Genomic DNA, 15,337 nt, shown 5'->3' with positions numbered 1-15,337 from the left:
CATGAACCCAGTTAACTTGAAGGTGGTAAAAAAAAAGAGCGACTGATCCTATTTGGAGTATTACGACACATACCATTTCTAGCGTGGTAAAATCCACCAGTAAATCTGCAATCTGCAGATTAGATTCAACTGCTCCTTTGCGTGGATTTGTATGCGAACAATTACAAGTAATTCCTGAAGACACACAATTATCACCGCGTTCACTTTTGTAAATTAGCACCTCGACGTCGATTACATTCAAGACAGGTCAGCATCACATTTTCGCGTGTATGACCAAAATTACTATCAATATTTATATCTACGGTAAATTATCTTGGATTATTATTTGAATACTGACACAAAATTGCTGTGTTACAGCTTGCACAATGATTAGTATGCTGTTGTTTCAGCGTCATGATAAATTCAACATCAAGATCAAAGTTGCGTTTATTTTTTGTCACACTGTTTATAACTATGCAATTGTTTTCTTACAACATCATCGCTATTGTCAGCAGCAGTTTGATTATTATTTTCTGTAAAGTCTATGATAACCCTCCGCAGCTGAGATATTTTTCTGACTCGTAACAATGCGAGATAAACTAAATTTGACCATTCTTATCCACAATCCAAATATTAGTATGAGAAAAAGTTAATCCTTGCGACGAGTGAATCGTTATAGCATATCCTAGAGTCCACGGAGTTTTGTCCCTGACTCCGTCAGACGTTTACGAGCTCTTAACAACACTAACAGGAACTAAAACATTATCATTTAACACAAGATTTCATTTCTCTGACGATCCTGGTATATCAACTTCAATATTTTGTCGTTGAGTATCTGTTGGTCGATAACACAATGGTACAGGTACATTTGAACAAATTTCTTTACGTAACAGAAATAATTGTTGTTGAAGTGTATCACGAACTATCTTTCTACTTGCAACTATCAAATCATCTGGTCTCCATAAATTCCAAAAATTGTTCACAGGAGTTTCTGAAATTATTTCACGCATTATTTCAAACTGAATTTTATTTGGTTGTAGTCTGATTAATTTCTTAAACTCTCTTAATTCTGGACAATGTGCTGTATGATTATCATTTTTTCCTCATAATAATGTACACAATTCTTCAGCCATTTATGTGGAGACAATCCAACAAAAGGTGGTAGTTGACCATGATCGCCGCACATTATTACAGCAGTATTTTTTGTCAACAATCAATCAAAAAATATTTTTAGTGTTTCTAGTGGCACTGTACATATTTCATCCCAAATAATAATCCTTGGAATATATCTTTCACCCATTCGTTCAGAAGTCCTTGTATCTCTCTTCCATCGAAAGAAGCTAAGATAAGTTCAGGATTTAAATCCTCATTCGTTCATGTCTCTGGCTAGCCTGTGTGTAGGTGTTAAATAATCATATCAACATAGTTTGAAGAACTCTGACGAAATAATTCAATCGCACGTGTTATTTTACCAGAACCGCGCGGTCCATTAAGATAAACAATCTTATGTCTGGCGACAGGATCATATACCTATGGTGCTGATGATAATTTTGATATTTAATTATTTTTGTAATAAATATTTTTGATGTCAACGTCGGCAGATTCAGAATAACTAAGTATCTTTTCTTGTTTTATTCTCCATTCACCACATGATGAATAAGCGCCTATATGTAATTGTTCTAACAATCATGCATGTTTTTATTGATATAAAATGAATCCGTAGCGACTCTAATCGCGGTATCAGGAAATCTGTTTATCATTGATAATAAATTTATCGAAACATAAGCGAGCATTGAAGATCTCAAACGAGTAAACTGCGGTGACTCGCCATCAATAGAACTCACAATTGTACCTAATTTAGTTATTTTTGGCAAGAAAATTTGTTCTCGACTTATAAATATGTTTCTCTTCGTTGTGTCAGTAATTATAAAATCTAGTTCATCATCATCTATAATTAATCTTGACCAATGTCGTTTATGATCATATGATCCTCCTTGGGTAAATTTACCAACTATTTTTCTGCCAAGATCTTTTGCGATTTTATTTTCAAAGTCAGGTATATCAGGATTTTCATCATCAGAATATTTTTTTTGTTGTGGTTACCAAACTTGTTTTTGCGGACTATATGATATAATTGCTTCACTTACTGTTAACAGTAATAGTATTTTTTACATCAAGCATATACCGTAATAATACTCTTGGTGCCCATATTTTTTCTGAAAAGTGTTTGCCAAACCAGACATAACAAATTGGATGAAAATCTTCGGCAAACTTAAATGACTCGATACAAGCAAATCCAGTAAGGTCAAAATCTGGTAATGATCTATTGATCGATACTCTGGTCATCTCGTGTGTTGGATGTCCAAATCGCTTAAAATACTTAGAACACTCTCTCATTCGAAGAGAACTTCGGAATAATATGTAACCATATCAACAGAGAGAACATCTTTATAATCGTATCTGGTATTCCATAATCCACCGTGTCCGTATTCGAGACAACTCGATATTATATCATCGAGAAAATCAAACCTCGTAGGATTCCACGAATTTTTCTCTCTAGCAAAATGAGCCGCGACTGATGGAATCGTAAAACAATTACTGAGCAACGTTTCATGATCGTTTGTGTATTTTGACTCAAGATCTTTCTTTTTTTAATGAAGAAATTATGTGCGATAAATCTTAGGTCTTACAAACTGATCAAACTTATTTTCTTCGATACAGATACTTCCATCAGGTTTTATTAATTCGTTGTGATTTTCTTAAGAACTCTGAAATAACCATCCTGATACAGGATCATTGTTACTTATTTCGTTAATAAAATCAAATATATTACCGTTATAAAATTTAACAGTTCGACTTCGTGGAAATATTGTTATAGCATTAGTCCACATATGCCCATTATGATCAATAATTTAAATCGAAGCTCCTTTCGATTTATATTTCGATTCGTATAAAATCTCTCCTGTTTTTGTTCTTACTATTATTGGGAATTTTAGTTTCTTTCCTAATTTAGCAACATCATTTATTGTAGCTCCTTTATCCTTGACTGATTCAGCCCATTTGTTTATTTTTCACGTCGTAGATCTGTTAGTTTACTTCCACGTATCGCGTTTGTAAAATGTTCCATTACTCGTTCGGCTACACAATTTTTTTTCGAAAATTTCATTGGTTTTAGAGCATGAACGCTGGGTTTATCATTCAGATATATTGCATAAATAACTGCGGTCACAGGATACGCTCTTTCATAATACGGTTTGTCAATACCAGTCAACATTCCTGGTTTGGAATTTTTATTTAATTTTACAGTATCTCCAATGCCGTGGTGTAATCGAACAGGGTCACGTTTGTCACTGATAATCCAAGTATCTTCTACTTCCTTAAATTTTTTTACCCTGAACAAAAATATCTTTGATTGTCGAGATAATTAATAATCGTCGCCGCTCGCTGGTCGTTCACTGTAGCATCGATGACTTCGTTATTGTTAATAATTCTATATGTTGACGACATATGAGATGCGCCATCTTTGCTAAATTCTTTCTTGGCGTCACGGATACTTTTAATCAGAGTTTCCATCGGATCAAGCAGAGCTCGCCTCCGCAAGTCATGGGTTCTTCTATTTAGATCGAATCTAGATTTAGAAGGCTCGATTGTAGATAATCTCTCAAATTGTTCCATATTATAATTAAGGCAAATATATATTTAAATTTATATATATAGCAGTCTGCTCCAACGTAGGAAGAAGATCTTTGTTAGCCTCTCTAACTCCCTCGGTATCCTCCGTAACCGGTTTAAATAATTGTTCTGCCCCTTCTGTAAATTCCACCTGAGACTCTTGACGAGCTTGTAGTTGTTGTTTGACAGCATCACGGACGGGGAGATATTTTTTTTTATTGACTCTAGTCGCTCTCGAGCTAATCTAGCTGTGCGAGATTCCGCTATTGATATAATAATGATTTAATTACGCACACAATACAGCAGCAGAGAGGGTGCGACCATAAATAAGTATCACGGTGGGTAAACAAAACATATACAAATTTTGAAAAACACGAACGACAAAGATAGAGTAACAAAAAAAAACGAACCCAATTAGAGAAACTCTAGGTTTTAGTTAGAGGCTTCGGTTTGACCTTATTGACCTTATATTTTCATTTTTTGTAAGAAGTTTTATTTTTCATAAATGGACCCTCTAGCAAGTGGTCTGTTCACCCTCTCTGCTGCTATATATGAAACGAGTTTAATAATGTTGGATTTTGCTGGACAGTATTTAACGAGTTTCATAAATTTAATATTAAATCATTACCCATTTGAGATTCTTTTTATCACATAGTTTTTATTTCAGTGGAAATAATTTAGATGAAAGAAGAATGAATGATTTCTTTCATTCTGACAGACGTTGCACCTTTTATTTGTTGTGCGTAAAACATAATCCCAACCAAAGTTTAACTAGCATTAACGCTGAAAAGTAGAATGTTACTTTTTTTACAAGCTATAAATCACAGAACAAGCGTCCTTACAATTAAACAGAACATTTTACAAAGACAAAAATCTCAAGTGTCAGTTTTACAACTAATTATTACATTATAGCGATATTCACGTGGAAATTTACTGGATGCAGAAATTATCGTATTTACTGTAATGTATGTGTGACCGGATATTTGCAGTCATTGTTTTCTAACAGTAGACTATAGAATATGCAAACAAATTTCATTTTTGGCTCGGAATTTGCATCACATATTTACCGCGTAAATATGCAATGGTTGGATAATATTCTGTCAGTTTGGAGACCGGTTTATGTCCGCATTCTTCTGTGAACAGAGGTTAGTTTATCTACTTCTGTAAGTTAACACTTAAACCTCAGTGATATATAAGGAGGATCCCATGCTACAGAATTAATCTTAAGTGTTCTATCACAAGTCCAAACGTATAAAATATTCCACATGCATTCTAATAGTCTTGAATTTGCTGATGTGCCAATGGTCTTTAATGAGTTGATGTACCAATAGTCTTGATGTGCCACAATGATATAATCCAGAATGTCTTAGAATGAATTCACAATAACCCAAATATAGACCAAAAAGTCAAAGAGCACTTTGTAATGCCTTTGAACAATTTTAATAAATGATTCATCTCAAATTATATCTAAACACAACTAAAAATGATTCCAAAGAATGAAATTAAAGTAGGAATGAATATTAGTTTATCTCATCTTTATATAAAAATCATCTTAAGACACAACAAAATGACCAGGATGTGGGTTGCATGTTCACTTCCAAAACTTATTATGTTTGTAAATAAGTCTGGACCTTGAACTCAAATGTCATAACACAGCTTATTAATAATTTACAAACATGCCAAAAACACGAGAGTAGTCAAAAAGGCAAACTTCTACCCTCAGTTACTAACAAAGGTCAAGCACACAATACAAATTATATATACATAATATGCTGTCAGAAAAAATTGACAGGATAAGCCTGAAGTTACGCGCACAATCAAATTAGAACATAGATGAGCATTTTTGTATATATATAACAAATCGGATAGCACAGGGATGAAATCGATGCAAAGGAGTATGCCTTAGGAAATGTGAACTTTTCCGCAGTATGTTATTACGACTATAGTAATTCACACGCGCTCGCGGTCCTTCGACTATGTAGTTCAATGGGCGTTACTCGTGTAATTATTTAATGACCAAGGGTCAGCTTATACCATGATGTCAGGGAACTGTTCGCTGTCTTTTGATTGGCTGTATACAAAATACGCAAATTACCGATACTAACTGCTATTTGCATATATACATGCACGCCTGGTCAAGGACAGAATGGTCTATTTTAACGATTTAACATACTTTAAAAAAAAAAAATTTGTAATTATTTTGTCTTTCCCCGATGTAAAATTTAATTATAAAGATTGACCAATTTATCTCTTTTTTACGTTCGCAGATGTATGAACCGTAAAAAGCTGTGCAAACTTAAGTATGATCAGCTTCAATGAATCTAAAATAAACAAATGGTCAGTCCTTAAATAAATATTGGGGACAACTTCTTGTTGTATTGGTCACAAATGTCAAGCATGAATGAATCTATGTATCATGGAAACAAATGCATATGTTAGAAAAGCATAGCATATATGTCACGGTGATCATCTTACATTAAATGGGTGAAGTAGTAACAGAAATGTGTCAAATCATCAAGTTTAATGATTGGAACATAAGCAGCAGCCAATAAATTAACACTAAATTTGAACAAAGTCACTGAAGCATGAAATATAGGTCGCAAATACCTCTTTTTCCAAAAGGACGTTGAACTTATTAAGATGTATTCACTCATAAACTTTCATGATTCTTGCTAGGATAGCATACATATCATATGCCAAAAATTCGTGTGGTTATGAGCTAAATGTAAAAGTTTAATTAAAGATTGTAAAATGTAATATAAAGGTCACGACGAGTCACTTTCGTTATAAGGATGTGGAAGTAGCAGAGACGCATATCATAATCAGTTTGACGGGTTTACCATGAAATGTGAAGGAAAACATGAACGAACAAATTTAATTCGAGTCCATGAAGAGTAAAATATGGGCTGTAACGACTTATTACTGATATAATAGAAAAGTTCTAATCAAAATGCATCTCCGCGTTTCGTGATTTCAGCTAGGACCGTACGTACATAGCATGCCCCAAAAATATATAGTCATGATGTAACTGCAAAAACTTAAACCAATAAAATATGAAATACAGGTGACCGTTTTAGCTATGAATGGGATATAAAGAGAGAGATATACAATTATCTCGTTTACTGATTAAATTACAAACAGTAAAACATCAAATTAAAACTAGTGTATGAAAAAATATTGGTCACACTGACATGCTTTTATCATGAGGGCGTATTACTCATCAAAATGATCACCAAGTTTCATGATACCAGGTATACCAATAGTATATAGTAGATATTTTAAAAAAAGCACGTGATCGTGAGCTAAATGTAAAAGCTGAATCCGGTAAAACGTGTTATAAAGGTCACAATGCCATTATTATGTTGTAAGGATGTGATAATAACATAGATACATTCAATCACCAAGTTTGATGATTCTGGTACAAACAGTTCGTGAGAGCGAATCCACGTCAGTGAAGCATGAAATATGAGTTACAGTGACCTATATTTATCACGATGATTTTGTACTGGCCAAGATGGATATACTCAAGTTTAACTAATCTTGGTATACAGGCATGTATGTAGGGCGCTATTTGATTATGAGTTTATATCTAAAACTCTACATAAGCTAATAAAATGTGAAACTTTAAGAAAATTGCGAACTGTTCAGGTAAGATACTTGAGCAGTTGCATACTTTAAAAGAAAGTATTTCGTTCAGCTATGTTGGAGATTACGATTGTCACTGTTAAACTAAGTACCATGCAACATGCTTAGTGTCGATGAATAGGCCTCCATGTATATATATCCATGTGCTTATATGCTTATATATCAATAGATATTGATATTGATATTGTTTTTGTGTCTACTGTTTGGACGCTGGTAAATTAGTTTCTACCATCGTACAGTGTAGTCATTTGCAAAGACACGTGGTGCTTTAGAAAGAATACAAGGAGACGATTTAAGGTAGCTGGTGGTCTAATTCTGTCACCAATTCAAATACTTAATGGTGAAAGTGATTTGTAACAATTTATAGAAAAAAGTTGAACGCTGATTATGTTTATGTGTCACATTGGTAATTACATGTGCCCAACAATATTTGTATGGATCCATGCTTAACAATTGTCGTTCCTTACATATATCAAGTACCTTTACCGGCGTCTGTTTTGTTACAACGTGGTCATTTCATTGGGAGAAAAAAAAAACACTATGGCAAGAGCAGGAATTGACAGATCATGTAGGAGTCACCACTGTACTGTCCCACTTTGTGGCGCCTGGAATGGAACCTATGAGCACAAAGATGTATGTGCGTTACCTCTATACCATTCAGACCTGACAATATTTTCATATACATTAATATCAGGGACTCCTGTCATTTGCAAGCGTATTCTATTTGGATAAGTACAATTGAATTACACTGGAAATAACGGGTACTATCAATATTGTCCTTACATTTCTCCTTTAATGCCAAAGTCTATATATGTTCATGTGCAATAACACGATGGCAGTTGGACTAGTTCCAATTTATGAACTGGGCTATGTCTCATGGAAGGGCTGAGATACAGATGCACTGCAATGGCTATGTCCCAGGGTAGGGCTGAGATACGGATACACTGCAAGGGCTATGTCCCAGGATAGGGCTGAGATACGGATACACTGTAAGGGTTATGTTCCAGGATAGGGCTGAGATACCGATGCACTGCAAAGGCCCCTTTTACTAACGTGTTTAACCTGGTATTGCCAGGGTCACTTCATATGCAGATTAAAACTGGTCAACTTAATTATTTACATATCGTGGCTTAATGTGCAGGTCCCACTGGGTATGACTGAAGACAGTGCGCAGTGTTAGTTGCACATCATAATAGGTGTGTTCATGGTAACAGATGCCTCGCTAACAACAATCTTGAAACTACTTGTCCCTTGTGTTATCTATATTTAATTGATATTGTGTGCTTAACTTTTTGTCCATAATTGTAAGTTGTAAACAGAATGTTGACATAGACAACTTTTGTATATGATTGTAAGTTGTAAATAGAATGTTTACATTGCATTCGAGTTCAGAACATTATAGGTCTTGTATTAGACTGAATTTTTTTTTCTTTTGGAATGATTCAAGTCAAGGTCAAGTTAAAAGATGTGTAATAAACGGAGTTGAGAAACAAATTATTCATTCTTGTTTTAAGTCAGTATTAGGGAACCCATTGTGATCATACTTGAAAGTTGTGTTCTTATAAAATTCGAGAGGAATTGTTAATTTAAAATATATATTGGAATTTCTAAAGTGTTCCTTCACTTTGGGTTTATATACAAACTACTTGGAATTATTGTGAACTCATTCAAAGGCATTATAGACTGCATCATTATTTTATATCAGGACATTCAAGCCTATTGGAATTCATTCGGAACATTCTATCATGTTTGACTTGGGATAGGACATTTAGGATTATTTTGAATTTAATTCACAAAAATTTAAGTGTCTCGTGAAATTTTTGCTTTATATTGAAAGAAAAAAAAACTGTTTGCTGGTTTTACTTAAAATTGTCGGTTTCTTTTCTTTATGTTACATAATTGAAGACCTAGAGTCTTAACACTTGCATAACGTTTCAGGTATTACTTAACCAATATTAAAATGTTATACATCCTCACAATTCAGACTCCTTTTTTCCATAAGTGTTTCAGTGTCAGTTATGCTCTGTACATCTCATTCATCACACATATTCAGTGTGTTTGAGAGATGGGATTCCACATACTTTCTTTCACGAAAGAAATATAAAGGGAAAATGTTTGTCCACACTCTTACATTTTGTACACTTTGCCTTGAACCCATTCCAGTGATACCAAGGATGTAGTAGAGATTTAATTAAAGACTCATTAATTAGCCATGTACAGGAAATTAAATTATCAGTTGTGGTCAGAAACATTTAACCTGATAGATAGAAGTACAGGGAGATATATGTTTAGAATATGAAATATTCCAGACTGTTAATATTGGGGATTGTTATAATGTTTAGGACTGAAAATGGTGTTATTGTTATTGGTCCCAAAATAGATTTAAAGTTGCTGATTGTATTCGTCATAAAATGATGCTAATGGCCAGTAATGGCCTACTTCCTCCTTTTTTATAAACTGTTGTCATAGCTGTTCAGGACTGACAAAAATGCATTTTAATTGCCCACAATGTACAGAAGAACAGTTTGTCTTCAATTTCTCCACGTGTCTTTAAACTCACTTCATCTTTGCACTAAATGGAATATTCATAAGTGTCAGTGACATTTCTTTTTCAGTGTATACATACTCCATAGTGGTGTATGTATGCGGACGAAAAGGTATGGTTTTTCAATTATAAGTTATTATTTCACATGCTCACTGCTAAATGTTACAGGATACTTAACTGAAAGAAATTGGACATCACAATTAGAATAATTTCAGCTTTTTCTTTACAATCAGAGTACCATCCACCATCCACCTGTACTTAATTGTGCCCTTAAGTGGCAGCATATTTTTACTCATTTGTAATCAGAATGCAAGCATGGTATTCCTGTCAGTTAGAATTAATTTGCATGTATAGTTAATTCTGTGTTCGTTATATATCATATGGCCCCAATACATGGTGCAATGACCAAGAAGGGAACGTAAACCATAAATGTTTGTTGTGGTAATACTGTCCATCGTCTGGACCCGGGTGGCCGAGTGGCCAAAGGGCCTCGCCTATACATATGAATCACATCTCATCTCTGTTCGCGTGGGTTATACTCTCTGCTCGACCAAGCTTCTCTTGGGTCGGTGGTTCTTCCCGAGATTTCTCCGGGTTCCTGCCCCATCAAATATATTGGCCGCCATGCATTGCCTATCATGTGCTGAAAAATAGCGCCAAACCCACGAACACACTGTCAATCGCCAAACTCGCATGATCTTTAATTCGAATTAGAATCGTGTGCAATTACATGTTCCATGATCTGTGCGTGTTCTCCGTCAGCTTTACCCAACACATGTTGTTCGGAGCAATGGCATTTTAGGGAAAAGTCATATTACCGTAACACACAGACTTGTAACGACCAAACGAAAATATGTTATACCTCCTCACAATCAAAATAAAATATACAACAATAGGTTTTACATGGAAAAGGATATACATATTTGCACAGAAGCAATGCATACCGTTACGATTTTTTAAAACAATTATCAATTAAAAGTTTAGGCGATCATTTTACATTCTTTCTATGACAAATGGTGGCCGAAGCTAGCAAAATATAAAGCTCAATAATAGTTTACTAAATGCATATTTTTTATGACATTCATAAGACAGTTTTCTGAAAAATCTCACGATACATATAATAAAGTTCGAACGATAAATCTTAAGATCTGTTTTAACAAGGATTTTATGATCTGAAGAAACTCCCGTGAAGCTGGACTCGGTGAGATATATCCATTAACAGGTGGGAAAATGTAGATACTAATTAAGTTCTGTATACCTGTGGTTCAGTATTTTTCAAAATTACTCTTTAACAGATAATACAGTATGTTCATATCCTTCTAATTACAATTTAACTGTTTCCACGAACACGCGTGATAATCTTGTTTATTTCTCACCCATCTTACCCACCACCCTCACTCCACCCACGACTCACCTGGGCCAACAACACATGCGCTAAAACTTACATATGACACAAGTCAGAAATATGCTACACTTCACTTACAACTGTATAATTAACACAAAGTCGACAAGTCGTTTTCTGTCTTGATTTCTATACCAAAATTAAATATATTATATGAATAGTCTCTTTAAGTTTTTCTTTAAATATTAATTATGTTAATAAAAAATGTATTTCAAAAGATCAAGTAAACAAAGTAAACATGCGTTGTGAAATAAATAAAGTGATCTAATTTATCTTCAAGTACCTACCTCCCGTTTTGTCTTGGGAAACTTTGTGTCCGAGTCTGTCAGAAGATAATTACAAACGTTTTCAAACTCTCCGGTAGAACTTATGACGTAAAGCCGTAGAGCATATTCTCCTCTACCGGGAATAGTCACAATTACATCAAGTTCTTTGTTCTTCCTGTCATATCTCTTTTCTACGCTCTTTTCTAGCACCTCCTTTGGCATTAAGTCACTGACTAGATCAATTTTCACTTTTACATGTTTCATCAATAGAAATTTGAACACGTGTACTTCGTTTTCTCTGACTTGAACAATACCCTCTATATGGGAGTGGGCGCACAGACCAGCTTCATTGCATGCTTGATTCGGTCCCCAACCCACCTTTCCAGGGTCGATTGGAAGTTGACCACGCGACTGACTTACGCTGTGACACATGATTTTAAAATCACCTAACCAGAAGCTGTGTTTTTCACGTATAGCATACAGTGCGCATTTATACACTCCCTTGACTCGGAGACGCATTTCAACTTTCCATGAATCTAAAATTCGTCCGCATATTATGTATGCTGCCCAGTCACTTGTACTGGCTTCGCCTTCCGACTGGGTGTATATATTACATGAAATGGTGAGTCCTTCTAACAAGTCTTTCTTCCTCTCCATTTCGATGCTGACAACGCTGTCTTCCGTTTCAATTTCGCACGTCTGTTCATTCTTCAATTTAAACCTAAACTGGAAAAAATATGGCCGGAGGTACGGAAGACATAAAAATTGATTCATCTCCAGCTTCGTTTCTAAAAGTTGCCAGTCGGTGAACAGTCTGTCTGGAAAGCAAAAGTGGATAAAATCCTCAGGGTTGGGACAGAAAAAGAATTCGTTGAAAACTCTCTTTTTGGAGTAAGTGGCAGGTGGTTCCTTATTGCCCTCATACACCAACCGCCATGAAGCGTCTGAAGTTATGTTCACCAAAGGCGTGCAAATGAAAAATGGATGGATTATATTCCACTGACCATCAAAGTAGACAGCGTTCCACGTGGATGGAGAATCGTCCAAATCTTTCTCTCCAACGACATAGCGACCAGTTTTGCAGACACCACGAACGATAACACACGGAAGTTTAGCTGCGCTGGAAGAAAATCAAGACACGTATTACACTTATAAACGTTGACTTGTGTTGAAATCTGTCCAAAATTATATTGTTGTTTTTTTTTGTTTTGTAATAATATTGACCTGAATTTGCGTAAAAGCTTATGCTTTAAATTAACTGCTGAAATAATAAGCATCAAATACTAAAAACAAAGTCTGCATATCATCAGTACGTAAGAAAAATGTAATTTTAAAAAATGTCAAGTTCTATATTTTCAGAATTATGTTGAATTACATTCAGTGTCTTAAGCCTTTAATCTTATGTTTCCCTATGGTTCTTCCAGTTTTTACAGTCATAATTATATAACTTTATGACTGTTCTTAAAAATCAGTTGCATCGTTTGATGTTACGCTTAAGTGATATCGACTAACTTCAACTACCGTTTCGGATATTGGGATTTCGAAATACCATTTGAATGTACTGCTTGAACAAATTCATAGGATATGGGGCCAGGGGTCAAATGTTCCTATTTACTTACCGACAAATCAAAGCAAAGAGACCTGCAAAAGTCCCTCTGCTCTCTCTAATCCGTTTCATGTAGGCCAGTGGTGTGTTCTCCTCAATGTTGTCACCATAATCGCGGGTCCTGATGTTCTGTGCGCTCATCCACACCGAGATGGCTCGAACCTTATATACGTCAGCGGAGAAGTCTTTCGTAAGATACTCTGCTAATTCACTAAAACTGCTGCTGGTCTTTGGAGGGGTCTCCAGAAAGATAGCATTGTTGTTAAGATGAACTTTTATATACTGAAGATATAAATCGAATCAGTTAATATCAGGAACAAGGAAGGAGACAAAGAAGAAGAAGAAGAAGAAGAAGAAGAAGAAGAAGAAGAAGATGATGATGATGATGATAAAGCTTTCATAATATTTAGTTATTTATGACGCTTTTTCAATCGACTTAGCGATAATTCAGTAATTCATTTGACAAACAGGGTTAAAAGTTGTATATTTTTTAATCAAAATAAGTAACTGAATTGACAAGTGATAACCGCTTTGAAAATTTAATATAATTATACCCTAGTTGTCTTATTGCTCACGAACGAACCGATTTTCTTATTTTAAATGAGTATAATTATACCCTAGTTGTCTTCGTGCTCACAAACGATCCGATTTTCTGATTTTCAATGAGTTACAGAAACTGATAGGAGGATCTGTTTATTTCTTTATCGAAAACAGACTCATAATCACAATTTTAAAAAAAAACAAAACAATTTATAGGTAAATCCCTTGATACATTCAGGAGACCTACAAAAGCAAATAAATGTCTTCTTTTTAAAAAGTAACTGAGGCAAATATTATTTCCTTGAAACCTGCCAAACAATCTTACTGTAAGTCCCCTTCTGTCAGCGTCGTAGAAGTCATGTTTGTCCAACTGGAAAGAAGCCCTCTGAGGTTGTGGTGCCGGGTAACTTGGATGAAAGAAGTCAACCCCCTGCAAGGATAGACAACATATATCATTACATTCAAACATAATATATATAATGCAGAAAAAGCTTTGCCTTTGGTGTAATAATTTTATGTAACATGAACTTTAGAAATATGGAGAGCCGGTAATATTCGAAAACTTAACGCCCTTTCCTTGAGCCACGCAGGTCTATGAAAACCGTGACAGTTTTATGAATACCGTGCGTTGTTTTTGTTTCGATTTTTTAAAACAAGACTAGGGCTAATATAAAAACTTTACTTTTGAGTGGGTTTGAACCTACGGATGCCGGATTGGTACAAAACATGTTACGACTTACTCTTTAAACTTCTCGGCCGCCGCCGATTACACCCACACATAATACATTATGTAGTCTAATTGAAGTCGTAGGTGCCTTACTGATAAATCATCCCCCAAACCCATCGGTATTCTGATGGCCTGCGTGTGTATAGTTAGACAGATAAAGAGAGACAGACAGAGAGTGAGAGATATAGAGACAGACAGACAGACGTAGATAGAAGAATATACATGCAACACATACAAGTAAGCACATAATGAGGATATACAAAGGGCAGAAAGATAAATGGGCAGAGGACACAAACACTGCCATAGACACACATAAAGACAGACCGCTGAAGATGTGCCAGGAAAGTATTATTCAAAATAGCATGCCTCATCGTTTCCTTTTTCCACCTCCCAGTTTCCCTCCAACATGAGATTTTCACCGTCCTCGTTTTCGAATTCAGGCTGTCTTGGTGTTTTGGGGCGGGATCGAATCCGAGACCTCGGAGTGTGAACCTTCGAATGGCTTGGTGTTTGCTCTAATTCAGACTGTCTTGGTGTTTTGGAGCTGGATCGAATTTGAGACCTGGAAGTTTTAATCTTGGTCTCCTCAGAAGCAGTCGATATTCCGACCTCGGTTTCCTCTTTGATGTATTTCTGATCTGCTTCTTCCTGCTCTTCCGTGGGAGGGGCTTTCTGGAACGTTTTGTTCTTTGAGCCTGCGGTAGAGGCGACGCAACCCATTGAAGAAAACAGTGATGCCTGGCTTCAGAATATTTCAGACGAAATGGAAATCAAATATATCTGAAAAAGAAGTTACAGAGAACATTTTTACGAAGATGTCATATTTCTAAGTATTCTCACGAACAGATATAGTGTTTTCAGACAAAGATCAAATGAGCATAGAAAGCCATGTATAAATAGGTTTCTGTGCTACTCAATCCTCGATATTTTGGGTATCAATAGTATAATAATATGT

The 15,337-nt window shown here is 35.3% G+C and overlaps 1 protein-coding gene across 2 annotated transcripts in view; it reads right to left on the bottom strand.

Moving 5' to 3' along the window:
• The window catches only part of LOC149801774 (lim and transglutaminase domain protein ltd-1-like), a 74,467-nt gene that overhangs the window by 27,831 nt on the left and 31,299 nt on the right, over positions 1–15,337 (bottom strand). The window contains exons 2-5 of one of the 2 annotated variants that reach the window (XM_089956115.1): positions 14,749–15,162; positions 13,981–14,085; positions 13,129–13,397; positions 11,531–12,629 (exon numbers count right to left, since the gene is read on the bottom strand). In XM_089956115.1, the coding sequence (XP_089812241.1) occupies positions 11,531–12,629; positions 13,129–13,397; positions 13,981–14,085; positions 14,749–15,102 (1,827 nt within the window). In that variant the 5' untranslated portion in view covers positions 15,103–15,162. The remainder of the gene's footprint in view (positions 1–11,530; positions 12,630–13,128; positions 13,398–13,980; positions 14,086–14,748; positions 15,163–15,337) is intronic. The other variant, XM_089956116.1, reaches the window with a different exon arrangement.

This window comes from Sinohyriopsis cumingii, chromosome 4 (genome assembly GCF_028554795.1).
Source record: "Sinohyriopsis cumingii isolate HCF-2022 chromosome 4, ASM2855479v2, whole genome shotgun sequence".
Lineage (NCBI taxonomy): Eukaryota > Metazoa > Mollusca > Bivalvia > Unionida > Unionidae > Sinohyriopsis > Sinohyriopsis cumingii.
This window is presented reverse-complemented; position numbering and strand designations above follow the sequence as displayed.